The 27,876-nt window shown below is 24.2% G+C and overlaps 8 protein-coding genes and 1 long non-coding RNA gene across 15 annotated transcripts; 6 read left to right on the top strand and 3 right to left on the bottom strand.

Annotated features, from left to right (window-relative positions):
* LOC102673198 (villin-like protein quail) lies at positions 1-5,754 on the top strand. 3 transcript variants are annotated; one of them, XM_006614074.2, is made up of 9 exons: positions 1-242; positions 2,324-2,416; positions 2,819-2,935; positions 3,086-3,426; positions 3,518-4,280; positions 4,352-4,538; positions 4,611-4,859; positions 4,962-5,258; positions 5,328-5,754. In XM_006614074.2, exons 1-9 carry the CDS (start codon positions 225-227, stop codon positions 5,675-5,677), a joined length of 2,415 nt encoding a protein of 804 aa, XP_006614137.1. In that variant the 5' UTR covers positions 1-224; the 3' UTR covers positions 5,678-5,754. The 3 variants fall into 3 exon arrangements, with proteins under 3 accessions (XP_006614137.1, XP_031365549.1, XP_006614136.1); XM_031509689.1 differs by having other exon boundaries at positions 20-242; positions 2,304-2,416; XM_006614073.2 differs by lacking the exon at positions 1-242 and adding an exon at positions 1,519-1,782.
* Positions 5,755-5,820: 66 nt separating this feature from the next.
* On the bottom strand, positions 5,821-7,238 carry LOC102673417 (proteasome subunit beta type-7). The gene is made up of 4 exons (XM_006614075.2): positions 7,070-7,238; positions 6,675-6,854; positions 6,248-6,563; positions 5,821-6,176 (listed from the first exon to the last, which is right to left on the bottom strand). The coding sequence occupies exons 1-4, from the start codon at positions 7,129-7,131 to the stop codon at positions 5,901-5,903; spliced, it is 834 nt and encodes a 277-aa protein (XP_006614138.1). The 5' UTR covers positions 7,132-7,238; the 3' UTR covers positions 5,821-5,900.
* Positions 7,239-7,516: 278 nt separating this feature from the next.
* Positions 7,517-9,679, bottom strand: LOC102673056 (cell division control protein 6 homolog). Its single transcript, XM_006614072.2, has 4 exons — positions 9,297-9,679; positions 8,259-9,179; positions 7,960-8,165; positions 7,517-7,892 (listed from the first exon to the last, which is right to left on the bottom strand). The coding sequence occupies exons 1-4, from the start codon at positions 9,577-9,579 to the stop codon at positions 7,659-7,661; spliced, it is 1,644 nt and encodes a 547-aa protein (XP_006614135.1). The 5' UTR covers positions 9,580-9,679; the 3' UTR covers positions 7,517-7,658.
* Positions 9,680-10,121: 442 nt separating this feature from the next.
* LOC102672932 lies at positions 10,122-10,874 on the top strand. Its single transcript, XR_421504.2, has 3 exons — positions 10,122-10,289; positions 10,505-10,588; positions 10,733-10,874. It is a non-coding gene; the product is annotated as an uncharacterized LOC102672932 (long non-coding RNA).
* Positions 10,875-10,965: 91 nt separating this feature from the next.
* Positions 10,966-12,117, top strand: LOC102678969 (mitochondrial assembly of ribosomal large subunit protein 1). The gene is made up of 3 exons (XM_031509693.1): positions 10,966-11,327; positions 11,429-11,689; positions 11,769-12,117. Exons 1-3 carry the CDS (start codon positions 11,006-11,008, stop codon positions 11,969-11,971), a joined length of 786 nt encoding a protein of 261 aa, XP_031365553.1. The 5' UTR covers positions 10,966-11,005; the 3' UTR covers positions 11,972-12,117.
* Positions 12,118-12,802: 685 nt separating this feature from the next.
* Positions 12,803-15,181, top strand: LOC102672338. Of its 2 annotated transcripts, none has more exons than XM_006614068.2 (4): positions 12,803-13,260; positions 13,335-13,537; positions 13,625-13,761; positions 13,857-15,181. In XM_006614068.2, exons 1-4 carry the CDS (start codon positions 12,896-12,898, stop codon positions 14,736-14,738), a joined length of 1,587 nt encoding a protein of 528 aa, XP_006614131.1. In that variant the 5' UTR covers positions 12,803-12,895; the 3' UTR covers positions 14,739-15,181. The 2 variants fall into 2 exon arrangements, with proteins under 2 accessions (XP_006614131.1, XP_006614130.1); XM_006614067.2 differs by having other exon boundaries at positions 12,805-13,260; positions 13,622-13,761.
* Positions 15,182-15,921: 740 nt separating this feature from the next.
* LOC102672574 lies at positions 15,922-17,926 on the bottom strand. 3 transcript variants are annotated; one of them, XM_006614070.2, is made up of 4 exons: positions 17,785-17,926; positions 17,062-17,573; positions 16,845-16,985; positions 15,922-16,706 (listed from the first exon to the last, which is right to left on the bottom strand). In XM_006614070.2, the coding sequence occupies exons 2-4, from the start codon at positions 17,488-17,490 to the stop codon at positions 16,413-16,415; spliced, it is 864 nt and encodes a 287-aa protein (XP_006614133.1). In that variant the 5' UTR covers positions 17,491-17,573; positions 17,785-17,926; the 3' UTR covers positions 15,922-16,412. The 3 variants fall into 3 exon arrangements, with proteins under 3 accessions (XP_006614133.1, XP_006614132.1, XP_031365552.1); XM_006614069.2 differs by lacking the exon at positions 17,785-17,926 and having other exon boundaries at positions 15,922-16,183; positions 16,370-16,706; positions 17,062-17,702; XM_031509692.1 differs by lacking the exon at positions 17,785-17,926 and having other exon boundaries at positions 17,062-17,702.
* On the top strand, positions 17,741-20,829 carry LOC102672800 (mRNA cap guanine-N7 methyltransferase). 2 transcript variants are annotated; one of them, XM_006614071.2, is made up of 8 exons: positions 17,741-17,934; positions 18,428-18,935; positions 19,025-19,226; positions 19,290-19,531; positions 19,688-19,869; positions 19,946-20,155; positions 20,231-20,424; positions 20,518-20,829. In XM_006614071.2, exons 2-8 carry the CDS (start codon positions 18,687-18,689, stop codon positions 20,559-20,561), a joined length of 1,323 nt encoding a protein of 440 aa, XP_006614134.1. In that variant the 5' UTR covers positions 17,741-17,934; positions 18,428-18,686; the 3' UTR covers positions 20,562-20,829. The 2 variants fall into 2 exon arrangements, with proteins under 2 accessions (XP_006614134.1, XP_031365551.1); XM_031509691.1 differs by having other exon boundaries at positions 18,428-18,941.
* Positions 20,830-21,492: 663 nt separating this feature from the next.
* On the top strand, positions 21,493-27,312 carry LOC102672199 (DNA topoisomerase I, mitochondrial). The gene is made up of 12 exons (XM_006614066.2): positions 21,493-21,722; positions 21,989-22,034; positions 22,619-23,006; positions 23,119-23,429; positions 23,518-23,666; positions 23,772-23,978; positions 24,046-24,210; positions 24,281-24,372; positions 24,730-25,703; positions 25,853-26,303; positions 26,384-26,533; positions 26,630-27,312. The coding sequence occupies exons 1-12, from the start codon at positions 21,681-21,683 to the stop codon at positions 26,730-26,732; spliced, it is 3,078 nt and encodes a 1,025-aa protein (XP_006614129.1). The 5' UTR covers positions 21,493-21,680; the 3' UTR covers positions 26,733-27,312.
* Positions 27,313-27,876: the final 564 nt, after the last annotated feature.

Raw genomic sequence — 27,876 nt, 5'->3', positions numbered from 1 at the left:
CCCGTTGGTCACGGCTGGCCGGTCGAGGTTCCGGGCCGACTTCCGGACGAGTCCGCACCGGTACGGTTTCTTTTTAGTGAGAAACGCATGGTATCAGTTGTATTCACGTACAGTTAGACGGTGTTACCGCGCAGCAAACGCCTTCTCTCCTACTTCTTCGCGCGTACCGCCACAAATATACATTCCTTTAAATGACGTGAGAGAAAAACAAGGAAAGAAGAACGATGGATTTCTCTAAACGGGTGAGTATGTAGAGAAACGTAATTATATGAAACCAAAGCTGCGAGAATAATCAGGACAATCGTGATATGGAACGATAAGAATAATTGACCATTCATTCATTATCGTTTCTTTCTTTACCAAGGAAATAAACTTTATTCAGAAACGATATTTCATAAAACGATATTTCTTATTCTTTGTAAAATAATATGTTATCTTTAAGCTATTAATTATACATAATGATAATATAGAATATTACATATTTCTTTTTTTATTCTTACAATTCTTTCAATTCTTTCTATGCAAATTATTATTCTATTTAACAAATATTGTATTGTATTTTATAATTTCACAAATTAGTAATGAAATAAAAAAGAAAAAAAAGATTATTTTTAAATTTCACAAAACATCATCAATTTAAACATTTGGAAATTTTCATTTCATCGCGTAAAAACTGCGAGAAATCAACTATACAGGTTGGTGGGCGTTCAGCAAGTATAGTCACCACTTCCTGTCATAAATGATCGTCGCAAACGAAGCTCAAACAACATATGTACATGCGTACTGTTCATAATATGCGTATGTATGGGCATGAATGAGCGCGGAGATGCATTTGTAAAGACAATAGCATACCTCTGTATGTGGAGAGCGCTGCACTTTGCATTACCTACACAGATTCACGCATTAACGGCAATCAGCGGAAAGTCGGAGGTAACATCGTGTTACCTCATCGATGTTGAAATATATTACACCTAAGAAATGACAACATATATATTATGAAAAGCAAAAATAATACAATTAGCAGATCGGTTCTTAGGAAAAATCAGTGATATTATATAAATATTAAAACGAAACAATTACATGAAAAAATATGTAAAAAAAAAAAAAAAAATAAATCAAAATAATTGTAACAAATGAAAAAATTTTGTAGATTAATTCAATATAAAATTTTATAATTCAAAAATATTTTTAAGAAAGTGAATTACTAATACTTTATTATTAATTTATTACTGAAATTGAAGAACATAGATATTCTTTCAATATAAATTGTGCTATTTATGTAATAATGTAATGTAATTTTTTTCGGAAACAATATATTCCTGTTTCTCTGTAACACTTATTCGTACTTATGTCTTGCTTTATTAAAAATATCATTTATATGAAAAAAATCTGGCAATTAATTTTTGAAAACAGATAATTATTTTACAAATTATACTATTTTACATTATTCAATTGTGATTATAACACAAAGTAGCTTACATAGTAATATATACGAACATACACACGAATCACCTGCGATTAAATCCTTCCGAGGACTTCGCTCTCATGAGTTCTCATACCCCAGTTTTCTGCCAGCAATCGTCAGTACGAGCACTGATCGCGTTTCTCTGTTGCAAAATTCATGCACGATTCTCAATTTAGTTAAAAAGTGTTTGACCTATTTAAAATATATAATAATAATTTACGGAAAATCAAAAAAGCAGTATAGAAAATAAAATCGATCGAAAATTGAAAAATCGATAGTGACAAATGTCAGAACTATCAGGAAAAGTTGAAGATCCGGTGTGTAATTAAAGATAAAGAATAGAAATAATTGTAAAAAAAAAATGTGAAGAAAAAAAAAGAATATAACAATAATGTATTATTTTCATAATTTAAATGCTTTAGACTAAATGATATTTTAAAAATATAAAAAAATGAAAAAGAAATGAAAATCGATATTACTATAGAGAATTATAGAGAATTATAGTATAATCTTGAGAATTATCGAAATTATAATTTCACTAATTAATTTTTCGTATCGTTTATTTCTAATTTTTGTTTATTGATATATATATTGATATCAATTTGATATCGTGAACATATATATTTATTTTATTGGAATATTTCTGAAATTAATATTAGAAATTAATAATTATTTGCGATAATAATATAATATAATTACTGAACTGTTATAAATATATATTACATACATCTCGACATAAAATAAAATAAAATTTAGGAATTTATTCAAATAAAAAAAGGAATTTACTGTAAATTATTCAAATAAAATTTAGAAAATAAAACTGTTTTTTAAACATCAGATTTCAATGGTGTGCTGCAGGATGATAGAAGCTACCGTTCCGATGATTCTAACGGTGAAATCTTTAAGAATGTTCCAAAGAACAGCAGCACGTTTCGCATTTGGAAAATCGAGGTAACATAAAAAGAAAAAATAATATAATTTATTATATTTTGGTATATTAGAAAAAAATATATATATATGTATAAGCTATTGATTTTAAATCGAATATCTGAATTATTTCTGAATTATTAATATCAAGAAAAAAAAATAACAAAATAATTTGTAAAAAAAAAATATAATGATCTTAAAAAAATTATCAAAATAATCTTCATATCATCTTTATGATATTATTTTATCACTAAATGCATGTTTCAAAATCATTTATAATTTTTTTTTTTCACTTTTAGTACTAATAAAAATATTCAATTTAAAATTAACATTCTGTAAAGTCATCTTGTTTTGAATTAGAATGTTTTTCTCGAAAAACACAAAGAGTAAAAGTACAAAATAACAAATTTAATATCCGTGAAACAGGGCTTACGAATCACAGCCGTTACAGGAAATAATATGGGATATTTTCTTTCGGAATTGGCATATATTATTTACGCAGTATCGCCAAAAGACGGTCCACTACCTTATCCTGGAATGCCGGTATGATTATTTCTCTATTATTATTTCTTTTTTCTTTATACAATAATATTATATAAATATTAACATTTTAAAAAGAAAAAAATATTTCTTCAAATAAATTAAATTAATATATTTTTAATTATAAAGTATATTTTTATATCATTTAAATAGAGCAAGGAATTAAAATCAACTGCAATAGTCCGTGTAATTCATTTTTGGATCGGATCTGCATGCGATTCAACTATTTCTGGAGCAGCCGCCCTTCGAGCAGCCGAATTGGACTCACAAGTATCTGCCACAATTCTGTCGAGAGAGGCACAAGGACGAGAAAGTCCTAGATTTCTGGCTTATTTTCGCCAATATCTTATTATCGAAAATTTTCATTTCGAAACACCATCATGTAGATTGCATAGAGTAACTGGCATAACAATTCCTATCTTAACAGAACTTGGGAAAGTCCATTGGGATTATTTCAGTTCAAGAGATGTTATCATTGTGGACGTTTTATCACAGTACGTAAAAAATTGAAAATTTTCTATAATAATTTTATTATTAATCATTTTTATCATGGTATAATAATAATATAAAAATAATAAAATACAGGAATATTGTATTCCTTTGGTTGGGATCATCATCGGATCCATTGCATAAACGACATGCAGTCAATATCTTAGAAATGAGAAAAAAAAATAATAATGGTCGTATCATCATTGTTGATGATGGTTATGAACAGACTCTATTAGAAGAAGATAGACAATTATTTGCTAATATTTTAGATCCTTCTACAAGAATTGTTAAACCTGATCGCCTTTATCGAGTCAATATGCCAAGTCCAATCAAACTATACAAATGCAGTGAACAATCTGGTAAATACAAAGTCGCGGAATTGAAATCTGGACCGATTCTTCGATCAGATCTCACATCAGAAGCCGTTTATTTGATTGATCGAGGTGAAGCTGGTGTTTGGGCCTGGGTAGGAAGTAATGTGAATGCTCGAGAAAAATTAGAAACGATCCGCAATGCACGTGGATTTGGAAAGAAAAAAAATTATAGTAATGGTATATTAGTTGGAAGAGCGCTTGAAACTTATGAACCAACAGAAATGAAGGTTCTTGTTAGAGGATGGAGCACGACAAAAATAAGACCGCTTACTTTACCACCTAATTTTGATCCTGATTATATGAATGAAAGACCTAAAATGGCAACTGCTTGTCAATTAGTAGATGATGGATCTGGTGAAAGAACTCTTTGGAGAGTAACTCATAAGGAAGGAATGATTCAGATAGACGATAAAGGAATATACTATGCAGAAGCTTGTTACGTAATGTGTTACAAATATGGACAAGGACGTAGGAGTAGAACAATCGTATGTTAAAAATGTATTTCCATTATTATATTATATTTAATTATTAAATTTGAAATGATATAATACTACAGATTTATTGTTGGGAAGGAGTTCATTCTATAAATGCAGATCGAGAAGCTGTTTTAGAAGTAGCTTGTCATTTAGCAGAAAATACTGCTGGACAGCTAGTAAAAGCATATCAAGGAAGAGAACCACCTCATTTATTACAAATTTATGATGGAAAATTAAAAATACTAGCTGGAAGACATCGTGATTTTCGTAAGTAATAGAATAAATAAATTACAATTTTGTTCTAATTGAATTTTCCCTAATGTAACATTTATTTCTTAGCTCCAGAAAAATATCTTGTTAGAGTGTTTGGATCTACTTCATATACATCAAAAGCAGTTGAGCGTCCTCTTAGATCTAGTAGCCTTGATTCTAGCGGAGTTTTTATTCTATTTTCTAATTCACCTGTAGTATGGTGTGGTGGTAAAAGTACTGGCGATGCTAGACAAGCATCTAGACGCCTTGCACCTAGAAATGCACCTCTGATAACTGAAAATAATGAAAATAATGATTTTTGGACAGAACTTGGAGGTTAAAATAAAAGATCTTAAACACATCTTAAACAATTTCTAATTGTTTTAATATATTTTTATATTTATTTTTTTAATTTCTTTTAAAAATTTTATTTTTAAGGTAAAGGCACTTACGGTACAGAAGTTATTAATGACGAAGAAGAACTTGAAAAACATTTATACCAATGTTTAACAGACGCTGAAACATTTGTTGGTGAAGAAGTTCTCGGATTTGGTCAATGTAGTCTTCTTCCAGAAGCTGTTTGGTTGTTAGATGCTGGAAATGTAATATGGATTTGGATTGGAAAATCTTCTATTTCTAAATCATTAAAAGAATATGTACATGATGCAATGGTATTTTTGTTCACTCATCCTGCTGGTCGAGATCGAAATACAATAATTTCTATAATCAAACAAGGTATGATAAATTTATTTATAAAATGAAAAAATTTACTTTAGAAAAACAAATTTTATTTCATTTTTTTAGGATTGGAACCTTCAACATTTATTGGACTATTCAATAATTGGAATTATAATTTATTAAGAGAATACAAATCATTTGAAATATTTTGCACACTCTTACAAGATAAAAAATTATTACCGAAAATACAAACATTAACAAAATCATCGAGCGACTTTGATAATTATGTGAAGTATCCTCTTTCTATCCTGAAAGATGATCCGGAAAATTTACCATCTGGTGTTGATGTTGCTCATAAAGAAATGCATCTTACTTTCGATAATTTTATTGCAATTTTTAAAATGGAACCAAATGAATTTATAAAACTTCCTACTTGGAAAAGACAAAGACTAAAACAATCGGCAGGACTTTTTTAAAATTTCGTATTCTAATTTTTATTATGATTTTGTACCATAATTAATATAAAGTCAGAATAAAAAAAAAATATTCCTTATATATATTTACTTATTTCTGATGTTTGAAATTAAATTTATCAATTTAAAAAATATACAATTTCATATTTAAGTATTTTGATTAAGACTTTTTTATTGAAAATTCATATATATCCAAATGTAAATTTAACATTGTTTGATATACATTTTAAGATGAAGTATCCATTGGTTCTACTTCAATTCTACGCACAGTTTCCCCTTCGATAATTATAGGATGAACTATTTTATTAAGTACTGCAGTAGTACCACGCTTATATCGATACGATATATTTCGCTGTCCTTTAATATTAGCAACATCATAAGGTCGTAAATAATCAACAGAACCTTTACGTATAACACATAAATCTACATTAGACCCAGAAGCTAAATCATTAAATACACCAGCACGAATAGCATCTGCTACCAATTCTTTAGCCTCCTCTTCCTAGAAATATTTTAAAATTAAAATTAAAAACTTATACATTATAAATATATAAAAATATAAAACATTCTTACTGTCATATCAGGTTTCCATCTACTTTCAAATACAGCCATTGCAGCTAATGATCCTGTACCCATGCTAGTATACATATGTCTATCTGAAGATCCATGAGGATAAATACAATATAAATGTGGTCCATCTAAATCAACACCTCCTAATATTAAAGCTGCTCCAATATGACCTTGATAACGAAATAATAATTGCTTTATCATAGCATTTGCAGTACAAACTGGTACCATACGATTAGTATTTAAACGATGTAATTCTAATTGACTGGATATCATTTGAGTTGTCATTTCAGTATCAGCAGCAGTTCCAGCACCACAACAACTTAAAAAATAATTATTAGATTATTCTATTAATTATCAAATTATAATAATAAATAATATTATTTATATATATAGAATAATTAAAAATATTAATTTTTTAAAATATACTCACTACATATTTTCAGCAAGATAATGGATTTTACTACAATTTTTATCAGCTACTATAGTATTTTCTGTTGATCTTGTATCACCACCAAGAACAATCCCATCTTTATAAACAACTCCAGCAATTGTTGTTCCTGTTTTAACAGCTTTAGGTGCTTGAAATCCTTTCTTTATCAGAAAATTATTTCTGAAAGGAATATATTTAAATGAATTCCATAGTACTTCAAGTTTTTAGAAAACTTGTAAAATTAAAAAGAATTAAAAAGAAAAAATATTATTAAATAATGACGCAGCAATATTAACCTATGAGGTTATATGCATCAAAAATTACTTTTTATTCTTTTATTTTTATGCAAATATTAAAAATTTTATTAACATTGTAACTTTAATAAAATAGATTACCGTTGACAAAGATCAAAAGAAAATCCGGGCGCAGGAATTTCAGGTACAAGTACCGAAGACATGATATTCCAAAAACTTAAACTTCTAACACCATTAAAAGAAACGGAATAATGAAAAGCATTTCGTAAATGTTGACATTTACCAGCAGATGGCAGTTTTGAAGAAAAACAATACTGGTACTATATTTTTATATATATTCTTCTATTTTGTACATGTAATTTTTTTTATACAATTAAGTTATTATATCAATAAATATAATTAATAATTATTAAATTTATTAAAATATAAGAAAATGTTCATGAAATAAAATTTAAAACAAAAATGTAAGTTATTTAATTGTAAAAATTTAAAAAGATGCAACATTATGAGAAAATTAAAAACATATAAATTATCATATTTTTACATCAATAGTGTACAACATACAAATTATTTTAAACATATTAATTATAATATAAAAATATAATATAAAATTACATGCTACAATCTTGACAATCTATTTTGAAATATTCACTACTTGTTAAGTAAATGCAATATACTTTTTTAAGATTTATAAAAAATATAAAAAGACACCTAATTGTTTAAATAATATCTATAAACAAGTAATATCATTAATGATTTCTGCCATCATATTTTTATCTTGTAATGTTGCATCTAATTCTTCTTGATCCCACTCCAAATTTATTTTTGCCAAACGAGATTCTTTTTTTTTTATTAATTTTAAGATACCTCTGGTTTCTATCAATGAACATAAATTATAAAATTCAGATGCATCAACAGCGTGAATATTCCGTTTCTTACATACTTTTTTGTATACTTCATGCAACTGAAATATAATTATCACAATATTAAAATTTCTGATCAAATAATCATTTAAATTATATTATACTTACTCTTCCCACTGTTATGTCTTTATTTCGCCCTTTATTTAAAATAAGCAAGAGGGAACATAATAATAATTTTTGTTGTAAAGGAAATGTACTTTCTTCTTTTTCAATATTTTGAGATCCACCATAAACACCATTTAAGACTGTGATAACATCTTTTAAATCTACTGGTTGATCTATTGTAGTCTGTTGCTTTTTAGTCATATTTATCTCTAAAAAAATTTTTTTATAAAAAAAAAAATTAATTTTGTTTTTTTGTAAAAAATAGCATTTTATTTTTTTATTTTTATTTCACTTCTACATACCATTATATGGTTGTAAAATTTGTGCTAATTTATGAGATTCAGTAAGTTCTATTACTCTTCTACTGATATCTAATGCTCTTCTAATATCACCAGAAACAGCAGCAACTTTCCCAGATAACATATGTATTGCAGTTTTAGTGAATAAATCAGATGCTTTTGCTTCATTTAATCTTTCACATATTATATTATATATTTCTTGTTTTGTATATGGTGAAAAATGAATCAATGTTGGCTTTAATTCACATCTTGTTTGTAATCTAGGTAATATTCTATCTGTTAAGTCTAAAGCATTGGCAATACCAATTAAAATTAATTTTGAATTATTTATTGATGGCCATTCAAAAATAGAATATAAAACAGATTGTTTTTTACTTTCCAATTGATCTATTTCATCTAAAATTAGTAGCAACATTTTATGATTTGAAATTAAATATTTTTCAATAACTGCTTTACTGTTTCTTCCAGATTTTGATATAGATAAACCTAATTCTTGACTAATTTTTATATAAATTGTAGCAGCAGATTTCATAGTTGTACAATTAATATAAACTATATTAAATTTTGATTTGAATTCAACTTTTGATATGAGCTTTGAAAGACATGCTGTTTTTCCAGTACCAGGTGGTCCTGATACATACAAAGAACCTGATGTTTCATTTTTCAAATGTTTTTCTATAAATTCTTCTAACTTTTGTAATTCATTTTCTCTGCCAGGCAAACTTTGAGGTACTGAACTATGTAAAGCTTTACGAGCTTTACGATATATTTCTGATCCAAATAATCTTTTAGGACATAATTTTTCCTCCTTATTAGAAGAAGATAAATTTAATTTATCAAAAAGAGTAGAAGGTGTAGATGGAGATGTTAATGAAAATGATTTATCCACTCTTCTTTGTTTTGGAGGAGTAGAACCATTACCTTCTGAAAAAATATATTAAAAAATATATCATTTTTAATTTTATAAAATATATAATTATTAAAAATATTTAAAATATTTAAAAAATATTTATATAAAATTCATTTTTTTTTTTTACATACCATCAGATTCGGATTTTTTTATACATTGAGGAGTTTGTATACTAATTGTATTATCATGGACATTTATATTATTCTTTATTACATTTTCTATATCTGAATCTAAATCTGACTCTGATTCACTACTACTTAAAGTAATAACTTTTCTCACAGTTGGTGTATATTTATAAGAAGAATCTCTAATGGTTGCATTAGTAAAATCTTCTTTCATTACAGTATGTTTATTTCCATAAAACGAACATTTCTTTCGTACATTAAATGAAATTGTTGTTTGTATACTTGTCATTTTTAGTTATTTAAATTTCTGACACAATAAAATTTTCACACAATTTTTTTTTCTGTAAAACTAACACTTTCGTTTAATATAAAATATTTAACATTTAACATTATTCCTTAACCTTTTAAAAAGAAAAATAATTTTCTCAAAATTTGAATTAAATTCACATTCATTAATATTATTTTGTTAATTTCAATCCATAAAATAAATTTTTAAATTAAATATTTTATTAATTTATTAATAAAGCACTTTCAAAACTTTTAAATATTGTAGAATTAGTGCATCCTCAAGTTTTTTGCAGAAAAATACTTTAAACGCGGGAAAATAAAGATATATAAAAAGGAAACGGATAAACGTACATTCCCGCGTAAAAACAATTTAAAAATACAAAATATTATTTTTAAAAAATATATATAAGAAAAATATTATATTTATATAAATTTTAAGCTTAAATTAATTAAATGAAATAGTGATATATATATTATAAAATTGTTTATTTTAATTTATATTTTATTTCATATAAAATATCTGTACAAAGTTTCTTAGCCCTCTAGAGGCAAATATAGAAACTAAAGAATATAATGTTTCCATGATCTAAAGAAGCAAATGTTCCTCTTCCATACTGGCATTAAAGCGTAAAAGAAGTTGTCCGCATTCCATGAAAATCAAGAAATTCTAGATTAATCTAGAAATTTTAAAGCTATAAAATGAGAGCAAAGGTAAGATGATATTAATATTTTCTATTAATTTCAATATTTTTTCTAATAAATTTATGATTATCTGTTTTTAAAATCTTAAAATTTATTTTTTCCAAATTATCATTATACTATATTTATTTAATAAATTTTCAAAATATATTTATAATATAAAAAAGAAAAAAATTAATAAAATAAATAAGATATATATGTATAATTAGAAAATTTTTAATTTTCAGTGGCGAAAAAAAAGAATGCGCAGGCTAAAACGTAAAAGGAGGAAGATGCGTGCAAGGTCTAAATAAATTTTATACATAACCTCCGTAAGTATATATAATTTTAAAAATATTATTAATAAACATGAATTTATTTAAAAAAAAAAATTCCATGTTTCATGCGTAAATATCTATATTTCATTTCGTATAACACAAAATTTTTTTTTAAATAAATTTTAATTTTTGTTTCAGTTATAAGAGTAACATCAACCAGATTGGCATGAAAGAATTGTACTAATTGAATTATCGATACAAATAATTTTTGTTATTCAAAAATTCATTTGTGTATATTTCTTGTACAATTTAATAAAATAATCGTTTTAATAATTAAAAATCTTTTTTTTTTAACCTTATCTTTTTTCAAATAAGTAAATTAGTAATGATTAAATATAAAATTTGATGTACATGTACTTGAAGTCGAAATAATTTAAATCCAGTAACCTAATTTTATACGTATAAACTAACATGCGGACTCTATTATCAAATTTTTTACGAACAAAAAAATTATTTTATGAATATTCCAAGTTTTGTGCAAATAATATAATATGTTCTCAAATAAGACAAATAACAAAGTTCTCAAATAATAGTCAAAAACAATTTAACAATGATAAAAATGTAGAAAGTGATTCACATAACCTAATCGGCTCAATTAGTACTACTCATAAAATTTTTGAAGATAAAAATGCAGAAATTATCTTTGATGTTAGTGAAAGACAAGAAAAAGTTAATTTAGAAGATTTAATAATTGAAGAACATCATGATCCTTATAAAGGAATAAATTTAGAACGTAAGTGAAAATGAATTTATATACATACAATTTTTTTAATATTTAATTACTTTTTTTTATGAAATTATATTTATTATTATATTAATGAAATTATTTATCAGGTGGAAAAAATGGTGTTTTTGAAATAGAAGATCTTGTATCATTATTACAAAAAGATAATGTTAAAAATATTTTTGTTGCTTCAATGGCCTCTGAATTATCATATGCTGATTACATAGTTATAGTCACAGGTAGATCAAATAAGCATATGAAAGCACTTGCTTCTTTTGTTCGAAAAGTATATAAATTGAAAAAACATAAAACAGATATATTCGTAAAAATTGAAGGGAAAAATTCAAAAGATTGGATAGCTTTAGATCTAGGTATATTTTTTATTATGTTTCAGATAATTTATTATGTTCTTAGAATAATTAAATTAAATTATATTTCTTTTATCTTTAGGAAATATTATATTGCACATTTTTTCACATTCTGCTAGATTAGAATATGATTTAGAAACATTATGGTCAGTTGGACCTGATTATGATGATAAAAATAAAAATACTACTGAAGATATTATGGAACAATATAATGAATTTTTATCTGATTTAGAACCAATTGAAAATAATAATGAGAATGGAAAATGTGAAACATATAAAAAATGATAATTACAATAATTATATAAACAATATATATTATATTACCTTTATATATTATTTTTACTAAATCATTAAATATTATTTGCTTTAATCATAAAAATCATTTTTTATTAAATTCCACATAAAAATAAAAATATATATAATTTAAAACATAATTATCGTACAATAATTTTTAAAACGTATAAAAGATCAATGTCTCCTGCATAAGGCATTCCCCCTCTTCTTCCAACATTCCCTCTTCGCGCTTTATGATTATGCTTTCTGAAGTAATACACCATTCGCTACGCGTCCATATCTGAAGACGCTTTATCAGAAACTAGCGAGATGGAATCTTATCGAATTATCAATTTTATTTTATACGCTGACTAATAATTCCAGTATATACGCATTTATAGTTGCATGAAACAATTTGGTACATAGAATTTTAAATCTTGTATCGACAAATTGATTAGAATAATTTATTCTATTTAACATATTATCGACATTTGTACATTTGTATTATATAAAATAAAAAATTTTACAATAATTTAAATTTATCTGATTTTTTAGTAAAAGATTCATTTAAAAATTTCTGAAAAAGAATATTGTTGCTCTTATGTAAAAGTGCAATTAATTTTCAACTATCACATTTATGGTAATGTATATAAATTTTATAAATATTAAAAATTTTCATTTAAAAACAAATCATTTATCATTATTTGTACATTATTAATTGAAAATTTTTTTATAAGATAAGTAAAAAATAATTTAAAGTATTTTTTTTAATTTATTTTTTAATTTAATATTATTATAATAATATTATATTATAAAATTTTATATTACAACTAATTATATAAATTTTATTTCAAGGTATATAATCAACAGTATTAAGAGATACATAAAAAGAAAAAAAATATGAATAAATAAAAAAAATTTATTTAATCTCAAAAAATGGCAAACAATTTAAATTCAATTTGTGAAGAAAAATCTACACGATTTTTACAAATTCCTTTAAAATCAACCGAACAAATTTATTTAATCTTTTTAATTCCAACAATTATTACTTGTGTAATATATATAATTCATTTTTCTGCTGATTTAGTAGTTGCTATTCAACATTTCAAAGAAAATAATATAATATGGGCTTGTTGTACCATTATTTTCATGTATGCACCTGCAATTGCATATTTTATGTTAACTGTTTCAAGACCAGATTGGTGGATGTCAAATGATGATAAATTAACAAAGAGTATCTTTTGTTGGTTTTGCCTTCAATTTTGTCATTTGGTGGGCTTTGTTCTTTTTGCTCTTTATAGGTATTAATATTTTTTATTTAAAATTAATAATAATACTAACAATTTTCATTAATATAATTTCTAATTTTTTCTAGGTATGCAGGTCTTATAGTATTATGCATTGAAGCTATTATTTTAACTGGAAAAGAAAGAACAGAGACTTTAAATGTAGCAGCTACACCTGCAGCTATAGAATTATATTTTTTTTTACAAGCATGGTTTCAAGCAGCTCCTCAAGCTCTTTTTCAAACACATTTACTTTTTCGTGAAACATCATTTCATCAAAGTCATCAATCTGGTATAATATTAATTTATTATAAAATGTACAATATAATTTTAATTAAATTATAAATATGAAACTATTAAAAAATTTTTTTTATAGTAGTTGTAAAGGTGCTTTCTATTAGTATGTCTATTGTAATACTTGCTATTCAAACTACCTCATTTCAAAGATTTGAAAGTCAACGTATTAATGGTAGAAAATTACCATGGGCAATGTGGTTAAAAAAATATTGTGTTCAGGTATTTTAATATAAAATATTATTAAATATAATTATGCTTATAATATATTAAAGTAGTTTATTCTTCTAAAATATTTATTTAAATTTTATAATTAGGAATTTTGTGATTTTGAAGAAAGAGCTCCTTTAAAACTATCAAATGTAAAAAAAAATAGTACTTTAGAGAATTCACTAGAACAAAAAGAATCTATACAAGTTCAACATGAAGATAAAGAGCAATGTGATCATATTTCTCTTGATCGTCAAGTATCTATAACACCTCCTTTACCACCTAAAAATGTATATATTACACCACCTCCAACTCCTTTACGTGGCATTACTACAGTTATACCTTTGCCTATACCAGATGTACCAGCTCCACCAAGACCAGATTCTATTTGTACAGTTATAGAAAACTCAGATTCTGAAAAATCATTTACTAAGAAAGTATCTGTTGCAGCAACAAAAAAAAATAATACTATACAGAATTTAAAAGTTCCTCAACGAAAATATTCAACAAAAGGTTTAGAAGAAGATGATCCTATAGGAAAATTTTTAAGTTTTTTATGGTGGTTTTTTTTTATTTTAGCACGGATACTTACTATTGCTGTATTTTATGAATTTTTTCCACTTTACTTATCCATTGTGCTTAGTTTACATTATGGTATTATGTTAATATATCTTTTTTATTATACAAAATATTATGATATTATTACTTTTTTTCTTAATCTATGGTTAGGATTAGTGTATATAATTAGTTTAATTGAATACAGAATTAAATTTAAATATGCAGATAAATGGGTATTACCATATTATATTTTTGTATTAATGCAAAATATGTTTTTAACATTATCTTGGTATTTCTATTCAGATTGGGATGGATTTTGGTATACTTATGTATTTTATGTAATATTTGGAAGTATGACATTATGTATTTTATCAACTATAATTTATTGTGTTTTATTTAAACCAAAGAAACATAGGATATATACAAGCTGACAAATGCATAAAACTTTTTCATGGTAAAATATTCATTAAAATGTGATTTTACAAATGCTTTAATTTTTATATATTATATGAACATGATTTTGTTTCATATTTATACAAATTATTACATATGAAATAGAAAATTTATTAAAAATCTATATGATGAACCAAACAATGAAATAATTGACACAATTAAAATTTATATAATTACAATTTTTAAATGTAAAACAAGAACTTAAGGAATTAATAATTAGATAATACATCAAAAATATATTTATCATATCTTATAAATTAAATAACTATATTTATATGAAACATTCATAGAAAAATCTATTTAAAAAACTTTTACAAATAGTTACTAGATATGGCAGCATATTCTTTTATCTATGAATTTTATATAATGTTATTTACACTATGTATTTATATACAGAAATACATTATTGTTCCAAAAATAAGCAACAGTCTTCTAGTTCAAAATAAATAAATCGCTATTTTCATATTTTTATTTGAAGTCATTTGCAAAAAATGAAAAATTCATAAAAATAAGAAACCATAAATTTTTATGGTCAAATGAACAGTATTATATAATAAAAAAATAGAATGTATAATGTTTTCTTACTCTGGCAATTTTTTTATGAATATATATATATATATTCCGAAGTAAAAATAAATTTATTCAACCAACCAATTGTTCATTATATATTGCATATATCAAAAATATTTTTAGGAACTTTCCTAAATATTATTAATGTTAAAAATATTTTATTTTTTATTTTCTATCAATATGATTTTTACATAAATTAATGCATTGAAGATATAAAGAAAGATTTAATATTTTAAAAGAAATTTTAAAATAAAAAGAGATATACAAGATCATATCAGACTTTCGCATCATCACGAAATTTGTATTTTCAATATCTTCAATTGAAATTGTTCTTTAACTATATATATATAATATTTATAAAATATTAAAATAATCATTAAAGAATAAGAATAAAAGAATGTGATACTAAATTAATAAATTGAAGCATATTTTATTCATATGATTTTATATCTATTCGGAATCGCCAAAATGAGAAGATATATTATGTTTTGTTTTTTTTTAAATAATAATTTTTAAATATTTATTATTCGATCGAATCACTTATCACTGATTTATCATTATCTCAAGATTCCTTTGGAAATAAAAGTAAACTTGAAAAAGAGTATTAATAATATACTTGATCATAATAAACAATTGACTGGTCTCAAATAATTTGCTTATTTCGGAACAATATTGTATACATGATCCCAAACGACTTACTTATTTTGGAACAATACTGCAATAATATGAATACTTATTAGTATTAAAATATGTATATTATATATTTTCATCTTTAATATTTTATATATTAAATTTAAATACTTATCATTTTATATAGAATCGATATTTATTTTCACGATATTCGTGACATAAACTAAAAAATATATAAAATAGATCACATTATTTTGTATCTAACTGTTTAGCCTTAGTAGAAAATTACTAATTATTATATAAAGTACAATAAGATAATATCAATGAACAAATATTAATAAATGTAATTTGATAAAAAATATATGATCCCTTATACATTCATTCATATATATTCACATTATCTACTTACATCCAATCCTTATCTACACATCCTAATCTATAAAATATTTTTTTCATACATGTATATTAGAATCTCTATGAAGATTTCCTAATTGTGCTTCAAATAAAATATCATTTAATAATTTTTCAGCTATAATTCTCTGATCTAATCTCATATTTCTAAGTTTTGCTGCAACATTTCTTCCAATTGCATCAAACTCATCTTCCATTACAAATGAATTATTATGTGATATTTTTAAAAGATCAGAACATTCAGCTTCTTCTAATTTACGTCTACGAATTATTGGACTTTCAGACCATTCGCTAGACTGATCATATGCTTCTTCATTTCCTGGTTGCCAGTCATCCTAAATAAATATAAGTTCTTAAATTTTTAGAAAGTTTATCTTTTTGAATCACTATTTTAATTTTTAAAAGTTTTTAATTATATTATATAAAATTCTTGTTATTTGTATATTCTTGTTATATAAAATTGATATACTTACTGTTTTGTAACATTTTCTATATCTTCTTTTAGTTCTTACTATTTCTGGGCATTTATCTGCTGATAAATCAATATATATCATTGCAGGTTTTCTTTGATTAGATTTACATTTTATTTTATCAACCATAAAAGGATGTACTCTCTGTAGAATACTTAGATTAATGAATATAAAATAATTATTTCAAAATTCAAATATTCTAAAAATAAATAAATCTTACTTTGATATGACTTAAAAAATTTCCAGTAGATTTTAAATTTCCATTTAAATGTTTTTGACATTGTAAACATCGAACTGTTACATTACTATCTTCTACTCTAATTACAGTAAAGAATTCTCCATCAAGTATGGCAGGTAATCGAATTGGAGTAAGAGTCATACTTTGTTGAGTATTAGATTGTAATTGTGAGATTTGATTAGGTTGATCTTGTTGATGTTGCTGTTCAGATTCATGTTGTGGCTGATGTAAACTTGAAGTTTCATGATTTTCTTGATTCTCAACTTCAACTGTTTGAGAAGATGCCTGTCCATTGACTGTTTCAGATATTTCTCTCTGTTGATTTGCAGCATCAATCATGCATGTATCAAAACTTTGAATCTTTGTTTCATACCTTTGTGTAGAAAATGTATCCATGATTTTATAATTCATGCAAATTTACTCTAATATAAGAGTACATTAAATAAGAAGCTTAGCAATTTATACAAATTGTACATGAATAACTATTTAAATGTCTAAAAAAAATAAGGAACCATTATTTGTACTGACAGTGAAAAAATACTATTATAATATTAAAATACTATTATTAATCTTGCTTTCTTATTGAATTTCAGATAAGATGCTAGATAAGAATGTTACATATATAATAAATCTAGATCAGATAATAGATAAGAGAATATAGTATAGAACTACAATCTAAGAAAATTTCAGTAACTACCAACCAACCTTAGAAAATATGGCTACAATGACAATGTGTAAATTTCTTGTATAATACAAAATATTCTTACAATGATAAAGTGTTTGTTACATTTCTTGAAGTAGCGTAGATATATAATTGTTTGAATTCAATAAAAGTTCATTATTTTGGAAGCTATGGTAAGAATAAAGCATGCATGTATAAAATCAAATACTTGGCAGCACTGTGGTAAATAAAGTTATGAATAAAATTTTATAACAATTTAAATAAATTTATAATAATAATATATAATTTATAATAATAATATATATTTATAATAATAACGAATAACGTGAATTTCTATTTTTTACTTAAATAATTATATTTAAAAAGAAAGAAAAGCATTACATAGAAAATATATTTATTATAAGCAAGCTCAAATATAAAATAAAAATAACAAAAATAATTATATAAATATTATTTCTTAAAGAAATTAAATTATATATAGAAAAATTTTTATTCTGTTCATTTTATTTCATGTTTAATTAAAAATAAATAAATTAATAAAAATATTATTTAATTTTGAATAATTTCATAAAAATTCGTGCATATTACATATTATAAATTCTATACTTCACATTATCAAATATTATATTAATAAGAAAACATTCAGTTAACCTTTATAATTTACAGGGTATTTTTATAAAATAATGTTGTCAGCATTGATAATATATGTTCATTATGTTGGAAATATGTAAGACGTTGAAAAATAAGTACTATTCATATTAAATGTGCATATTTTACGAACAATTTGTTTTTACTTGAATATATTTGATTATAATGATTTTTTATTATTACAAGTGTGTGTTATATAATATTTATTAAAAAAATAAAGCATCTAATTACAATATAACAGAATTTAATAGTAAAACGAGATTACTTTTACAAAAATATGTCTCTATCTTGTTCTGGAGAAATGAATGAGACCAAAGAAAAACAAGATAAGTTATTTTCAAAAAAAAATCTTGAAGAAGAAATACTTAAATCAAACTCTTCTAAATCTAAAGAATTTTCTAAAAAACGAAAAAGAGAAAATGAAGCAGATGATACAAGTTATTTAGAAACTAAACGCTCTCAAATTCGGAAGCATTCTCCAGATCCAAAATCATCTAAAAGTGAAAAATATGATATTGAAAAAAATGTAAATGTAAATATTATATTGTATATATGTTAAATTTCTGAATTACTTTATTTATTATTTAAATCATTTTTTAAATTTATATATTATAGATTAATAATACTTCATCAGATTTACGTATCAATAATAGTGAAAAAATAAAAGAATCATCAAGCAAAAAAATACACAGTGATAATACATTATTAGTTGTAGAACATTATAATTCAGTAGAAAATAAATGTGCTGCTCTTAGAGATAAAAGCAGAATTTTATATATGAGGAATTTTAATAATTGGATAAAAAGCATGCTTATATGTAAGTTTTTAATTTATAAATAATTTTTGTATAACAATTTTTGATTTGAAAAATTATTTACAGTTGAATATATTAATAAAACTCATGGACGTAATTTAAAAGTATTAGATATGTGTTGTGGTAAAGGAGGAGATTTATTTAAATGGAGAAAAATGAATGCAACACATTTAATTTGTACTGATTTAGCTGAAGTAACTATGCAACATTGTCAAGATCGATACAAAGAAATGTTAAAACGAAATTCTGAAGAAAAAAGATGTTCTCCTATATTCACTGCTGAATTTATAACAGCTGATTGTACAAAGGTATTTCTTTTATCTATTTTATTAAACTTTCTAAAAAAGTAATTAATATGCTAATAAAATAAAAAATAAAAATTAATATTTTAAAATTATACATCCATATTAATGAATTCACTCTATATTTTATCAATAGAAATTAATTATAAAGAAAATTTTCAGGATCATTTAAGAAAAAAATTCAAAGATCCTAGTATATCACTTGATTTGGTTAGTTGTCAATTTGCATTTCATTATTGCTTTGAATCATTAGAACAAGCAGAATGTATGATTAAAAATGCAAGTGAATGTTTAAAACCAGGAGGTCATTTTATTGGAACTATTCCAGATGCATATGATTTAGTGTATGTTTATTTTAATATGATAGAAATATTTTTAATTAAATTTATATAAAATATATTTAAAGTTTTTTTTTATTAGTTCTAGGTGGCAGAAATGTGATGGTGACAGCTTTGGAAATGATATTTATAATGTAAAATTTTTTTGTGATAAAACAAAACCACCACTTTTTGGTGCTAAATATCATTTTCAGTTAGAAGGTGTTGTAAATTGTCCAGAATTTCTTGTTTACTTACCTGTATTTCGTAAATTAGCTTTAAAATTTGGTTTAAATTTAGTATTATTTGAAAGGTAAAATATTTATTTTATATCTATTTTACATTTATTGTGTTTAATTATGTACAAAAAGAAAATTTTATATTATAGATTTGATAGTTTTTATGAACGTATGAAAAATGAAGGTAGAGCATTACTTACTAAAATACAAGCTTTAGAAACTTATCCACCTCGGAATGATGTATCTCTTGTTGGTAAACCTGAAGATTATCAACATATCAAAGAATATAATATGAAAGGTTCATCAATTGGCACTTTATCTCAATCAGAATGGGAGGTTACTTGTTAGTAAAAAATTACTTTATATGATTCAATAATTAAATATATTTATTAATATTTTATTATATTTATAATAATATTAATTTATTTTGTTTTAGCATTATATGCTGTATTTGTTTTTCAAAAAATGAAAACTATGTAGACAATAAAGAACAATAGTAAAGCAAAATCAGTAAAGATTAAGAAATATAAAATATTACTTTCCTGGCATAAAATTATTCACTAATTTTATATTATATGAACTAGTCTATTATAACTATAGAAATAGGAATATAATAATCACTATAGTAAATAGTTATTCATTATTTAATATGATCTCTTTTAATAATTCAATAATGTATTAAAGAATTAAATGTGTACAATATACTTTATTGAATTTTATTTTATTTTAATTATCTTTTTATATAAAATGGAATATCAATTGTATTATGATTGTATAATTTTTTTTATCCTAATCTAGATATTATAAAAATAAATTTATAAAATTTTAATATATAATATAATCTATCAATCTTTGAAAAAAATTATACTTTTTTAATTACAATGTATATGTAGTTTTTTATTATTGAATTGTTTAATGATATTTTACTTGAATAAATGATAAATATCAAAAGTAATGGAAACACAAATATTTATTTTTAGTATTATTATTACATCAAAAGTCATAAATAATCTATATATTTTTTAAATTATTAATATTTAATAATTCAATTACTGATTTATTATATTATTTAAATAAATTAATGATATTTTAATACGTGTCTTTTGCACATATGATGAATCTCGTCGATATTCGATTTTATTTTCAACGATTCACAGACGTTTACTTATAATTGAAGTTTGTGATAACTAGGTGAACAAAAATTAAATATTTCTTTTCAAAATTAAAGCGACTTTCATCGAAAAGGAAACACTATCCATGCATTAACGAATATTTTTATAAATTTTATTTGTAAAATCATAAGCGTTTATAACGAACATCGTTGAAACAGAATATGATTGAATAGACAGATATAAACTGCGGGGCGAAGGGTTATATTGGAGATCGAAGAGGCGGAGCAAAGGAGCGCATGCGCACTTAGATATTTTTGATACTTAGACTGGGTCTCTTATACGATCTAAGCGTAGGCTCGGTTGCAGTCTCATGCGAAGTGTATAGTGAATACGACTGAGTGGTGTGTGTGCCCCCAGTCCTCTTTACTTCTCTCGCTTCTGTTAACCCTCGCGTTGCCAGAGTCTATCAGTCGCGTTTGTATGAGAAATGGAGCTTGAACAAGCAGCAACGCAGTCGAATTCCGACTCAGTAAGTGACTATTTAGTAATTATTTGCTTTATTGTATTTACCTACGTGTACAGTTTTTTAATATTTTATCTTATATCATCGCTTTTCTCTTGTGCGTACGACATAGCCGCGGATGCAAAATTTTTCTAAGTCCCAAAATGGCGTCTGCGACTAAGTCCTACCTGGCTCGCTTCGCCAGACGTTAAGTCCGACAGAAGAGTAGATGGTTATATATCATGTTACACTCTTATTAAGCTCATATTTTGATATGAATTTAATTGTTTTAGGAAAAAAAGATCAAAGAGAATAGCAATGTGACTGGAAATCATAGTGGTAAGCAGTTTATTCGTACAGTTTAATGTACGCACTCTGACATAGCTAAATCGAAATTTTACAGCAGCAAATGTTAAGTTCGACGCGACGACCAAAGAGTTGAGGCTGCTAACGACCCGACCGGTCTGACACGTGTTTCGACTCTGACGAAGCGTCTGAACTACTTATGACTTCCTGCAATTCAAATTTAATTTCTTTTTTGAATTTGCATTTATTCTATATATATTGTAGGAATTTTTATTAAAATTTTTTAAAGTAAAATTTATGAGAGTTTTCTAAATTTGATTTTTTTAAATATAATTATAAAATAAGTAGAATATATTTTAAATTCTATTGGCTTTATTTATACATTAAAAATAAATGTTATAAAATATAATTCTAATAAATTTAATTAAAAATTATAAATTAGATCTTATTTGTGTTTATTAATTGTACAATAATTATTTTATTTATATAATTACTAATACATAAAATTATTTTTTTAATAAAATTTTTTTATATTAAATTATTTATGTATATATTATATTTTATAAATAATTATATAAATAATATATATGATATACATATCTATATAATGTTTTTAGATACTCATATAAATGGCATGTCAAATGGATTTGATAAAAAGAGGGAACACAAGTCCGAACATAGAGATAGAGACAAAGAACGATCTCATAAATCAGATCATAAAGACAGAAGCAAAGAAAAAGATAGAAATCATAAAAGTGAACATAGGGATAAAGAAAAAGACAGACATAAACATAGTTCTAGTTCTATTAAAGAAAAAGATAAACATGATACTAGCAATAGTAACAAGGATAAAGATAAGGATAGAAAAAGTAGCTCATCATCAAGCAAGGATAAAGAACATAAAAGTACCAGTTCTTCAAGCAAAGATAAAGAAAAGGATAAAAGTAAAGATAAAGAACATCATCACAAATCTAGCTCTAGTTCTAGTTCCAAGGATAAAGACAGGTATAATTTAATACTAATAAGTAGTAATAATTTAATAATTTTATATTTAATTTATAATATAATTTATGATATAATATAATATAATTTTGTTTATATAAACGAAATTATATAGGCATCACAGTAGTTCAAAGGATAAAGAGAAAGATAAAGATAAAAGCAAGGATAAGGATAAATATAAACATAGTTTAAGTTCAAGTTCTCGAGATAAAGATAAAGATAAAGATAAAAATATTTCTAAAGATAAAGATAAAGAAAAAGAAAGAAAATTAGAAAAGGACAAGGAAAGACATTCCACATCTCATACAAATGACAAAGAAAAGCATCGTTCTTCTGAGAAAGATAAAGACAAACATAATTTATCAAATAAAGACAAACATCGTCATGATAAAGAAAAAGATCGACATCGTCATGACAAAGAAAAATGTAAGTTGGAATATAAAATATAAATTTAAATATAACTTTAAACTAAAACTTAAAATTTTTTATATTATTTTTTTTGTCTAATTCATAGCAAAACATAGAGAAGATAAAGATAAAAAAGACAAAGAAAAAGAAGAAATTAAAGTAAAAGAAGAAATAATGGATGTCAAATCTAATCACATAGGAAATGAAGAATTTCACTATGATATTAGTCAAACTATAAAACATGAAGTGAAAGAAGTACATATATATATATATATATATATTTTTTTTTTATTTATATTTTTTTAAAATTATGAATATTTTAAAAATAAAATAAATTTGAAATAATAAATTATATTTTAGGAATCCGTATCACAAATTGAACCAGAGGATGATGATGACAGTGGTGGAGAACAACCATTATATATTAAAGAAGAAGAAGATGAAGAAGAGCCCGTTAATGAAGAAGAAGGTAGTATGGATTCAACTGATGGAAATGACACAAGACTTTCAGATCTTCATAATACAACAATTAAAACTGAAGAAGAATCAGATGAAGATGTGCCATTGGTAAATCAAATTTATATAAAACTTTTAAACTTATCTAAAAACTTGTTATAATATAAAAATTATATAGAGTGCAAGATCGATGGCTCCTACAAGTATTAAACGAAGTCTAGATTCAGAGGAAGAAGAAGATGTTCCACTTTCAGCACGTAAAAAGTCTAAAAAGAGCGATACGAAAACAAAGAAAAAAAAACGAAAATATGAAGATGATGAAGATGAAGACGAAATTGAACAAGTAATGTATTTCATATTTTAATAATATATTAATATTACAGAATTAATTGATTTTAATAAATAACATATAGAAACCAAAGAAGAAAGGTGCAAGAACATCAAAGGGAGAAAATTCGAGTCCCAGAAAAAAGAAACAAGAAGAAGAACAAGAAGTTTGGAAATGGTAAAATCTCAATCACTAAAATAATTTAAAATTCCCGCGAAACACAATTCATTTTTAATATGAGGTTATGTTATATAACCTTATTCCAGAAATACATTCTTTGATTTTTCATTCATTTTAAATTCAAAAAAAATATGATATATAAACATACATATATTCTTAAAATTAAATCATGAATATTAGTAATTTCAAATTAATATTTTCAACAAATTTATATTTTATTTATAAATATATGTATTCTAAAAAATTGCTTAAATACTTATCATTTGTAAGGTTAAGTATTTCTTAAAAAATTCTTCATTAAAATTAATATAAATTAATATAAATAAATAAATAGAAATATATAAAAAATTGCAGGTGGGAAGAAGAAAAAAAAAATGATGGAACAAAATGGACATTTTTAGAACATAAAGGACCGGTATTTGCACCTCCATATGAACCACTTCCTCCTGATGTAAACTTTTATTATAATGGAAAAGAAATGAAATTAAGTCAAGATGCAGAAGAAGTTGCAACATTTTATGCACGCATGTTAGATCATGATTATACTACAAAACCTGCATTTAATAGTAATTTTTTCCATGATTGGAGAGAAGTTATGACTGAATCAGAAAGGACAAAAATAATTGATTTAAGTAAGTGCAATTTTAAAGAAATACATGCTTATTTTATTCAAAAAAGCGAAGAAAGAAAAGCAATGACAAAAGAAGAAAAACAAAAAATAAAAGAAAAAAATGAAGAGATTCAAAAAGAATATGGTTATTGTATTATTGATGGACATAAAGAAAAAATAGGAAATTTCAAAATTGAACCTCCTGGTTTATTCAGGGGTCGTGGTGAACATCCTAAAATGGGTAAATTAAAAAAAAGAGTTATGCCTGAAGATATTCTTATTAATTGTTCCAAAGACTCTAATATACCAAAGCCACCATCAGGTCATAAATGGAAGGAAATTCGACACGATCCTAATGTTACTTGGCTTGCATCTTGGACAGAAAATATTCAAGGACAAGTAAAATATGTTATGTTAAATCCATCAAGTAAACTTAAAGGAGAAAAAGATTGGCAAAAATATGAAATCGCTAGAAAATTAGCACAATTGATAGATAAAATTCGAGCTGAATATAGAGAAGATTGGAAGAGTAAAGAAATGCGTATAAGGCAAAGAGCTGTTGCATTGTATTTTATAGATAAATTAGCTCTTAGAGCTGGTAATGAAAAAGATGAAGACCAAGCAGATACTGTAGGTTGTTGTTCTTTACGAGTAGAACATATTACATTACATGAGCAAAAAGATGGGAAGGAATATGTAGTTGTATTTGATTTCTTAGGTATGTTGTAATGAAATTATAAATTTTTTTTTATTATCTATCTAAATTATAATACATAGAGAAAATAAAAATAAAATATATTCATTTACATATAAAATTAAAGAAAAATGAAATTTTAATATATGCATGCAATAATACTGTATTTGTAGGTAAGGATTCTATAAGATATTACAATGAAGTGCCAGTAGAAAAAAGAGTATTTAAAAATTTACAACTTTTTATGGAAAATAAATCACCAAGTGATGATTTATTTGATCGTCTTAATACAACTGTTATGAATAAACATTTGAACGAATTAATGGAAGGTCTCACTGCTAAAGTATTCAGAACATATAACGCTTCATGGACATTACAACAACAATTAGATAAATTAACAAATCCTGATGATACAGAAGCGGAAAAGATCTTATCATATAATAGGGCAAATCGAGCTGTTGCAATATTATGTAATCATCAACGTTCAGTGCCTAAAACACATGCAAAATCTATGGAAAATCTTAAAGCAAAAATAGAAGCCAAAAAACAAGCTATTAATGATGCAGAACTTGCTGTAAAGGATGCTAAACGTGATGCAAAACATGGATCTGTTAAAGAAAAAGTGTATGTAATTGGTAATTTTATTAAAAATATTATTATATATTAAGATTAATAAATGTTCTATTTTGTATTTGCCATTACAGTACATATGAAAAAAAGAAAAAAGCTCTTGATAGATTAAAAGAACAGTTGACGAAATTGGAAGTCCAAGCAACAGATAAGGAAGAAAATAAGGAAATTGCACTAGGCACTTCCAAATTAAATTATCTTGATCCTAGAATTACTGTTGCGTGGTAATTAAGTTTGATTTTTTTATTGCATATTAGATGTACTAAATATATATTATATTCATAAATATATAAAATATTTAACTTTTTTATATTATTTAGGTGTAAGAAACATAATGTCCCTATTGAAAAGATTTATAATAAAACTCAAAGGGATAAGTTCAGATGGGCAATAGATATGGCTGGACCTGATTATGTATTTTAACCCTATAGAAGATTGATTATTACAAAAAATAACTCCCATTGAGATTGTATTTAGTGAAATTTTTGTTAAAATTGTCGGGAAAAAGTAATGGTATAATTTTCTATATTTACAAAAGATAAATGTGAGAGTGCGGAGACATATTTTATATAGAAAACTACATTAAATTTCGGTAAAGACTTTATATTCAATGTGTAATGGACACATACTCGTAGTCTAGAATTGATCGCTTAGCAAATATTGCATAAAAATTTTAGCGATCATATTTGAATATAGAGGTTTAATTGATCTTATAAATACTAGAAACAAAAATTGATAGTTTGACAAAAATTAAAATTCTTTAGGTAGAAATTTATAATATTTGTGAATTAAGAAAGCAAGGTTTGTGCAAGTAATCTAAATTTAGAGAATATAACTCAGAGTTAACTCCATTAAAACAAAAATTTTACAATCTCTAAATTTAGAAATGCACAATAAACAAGGGCTGTTGCATTGTACATAGAACTATGCATGAAAACTTTGCCAGCCAATTAAAAGAAAAATATATGTGTATTAGATCTATTAAAACAAATCTGCCGAATGAGCAGCTGATTTTATATTTCTTTAATTTGTCTTTTCTTATGAATGTATAGTGTCATCAGTGGAAAGTTATTTGTATTATGCATTATAGCATTCTAAGTAAGAGCTTTATGCTCCACATGATTTATTTTTAGCATAAAAAATTTAGTATATCAAAATTGTGGTTAGCAATTTGATTTAAATATATTGTCCCAAAAATAATTAAAACATACTAATGTATTTAAAAATAGATTATTGCTTTTAGCAATTTATGCTTTATAAAAAAAATGTTTAGATTATAATAAATGTAAACACAGTGTATCCTTAACATTTTTTTAACATTTGTACACTTAAAAACCTTGTGATCACCACGATATAAAATATTGTAAAAGAAAATTACCGATTTCAATATGTTAGAAATTAATTATCATATTCATAGTCATAATTGAATCTTGTTTGATTGTATCTATTATTATCATTTTTAGTATTTACAAATCTATATTTAATAGCAAAATACTCAAATTTATTGCAATATTTTTCAAAATCCTTTATATAATATAAATCATTTGTATATCATAAAAGATATTCT

This window comes from Apis dorsata, unplaced genomic scaffold (genome assembly GCF_000469605.1).
Source record: "Apis dorsata unplaced genomic scaffold, Apis dorsata 1.3 scaffold_169, whole genome shotgun sequence".
Lineage (NCBI taxonomy): Eukaryota > Metazoa > Arthropoda > Insecta > Hymenoptera > Apidae > Apis > Apis dorsata.
Note: the sequence above shows the minus strand (reverse complement) of the source record. Positions and strands in the feature narration are given on the sequence as shown.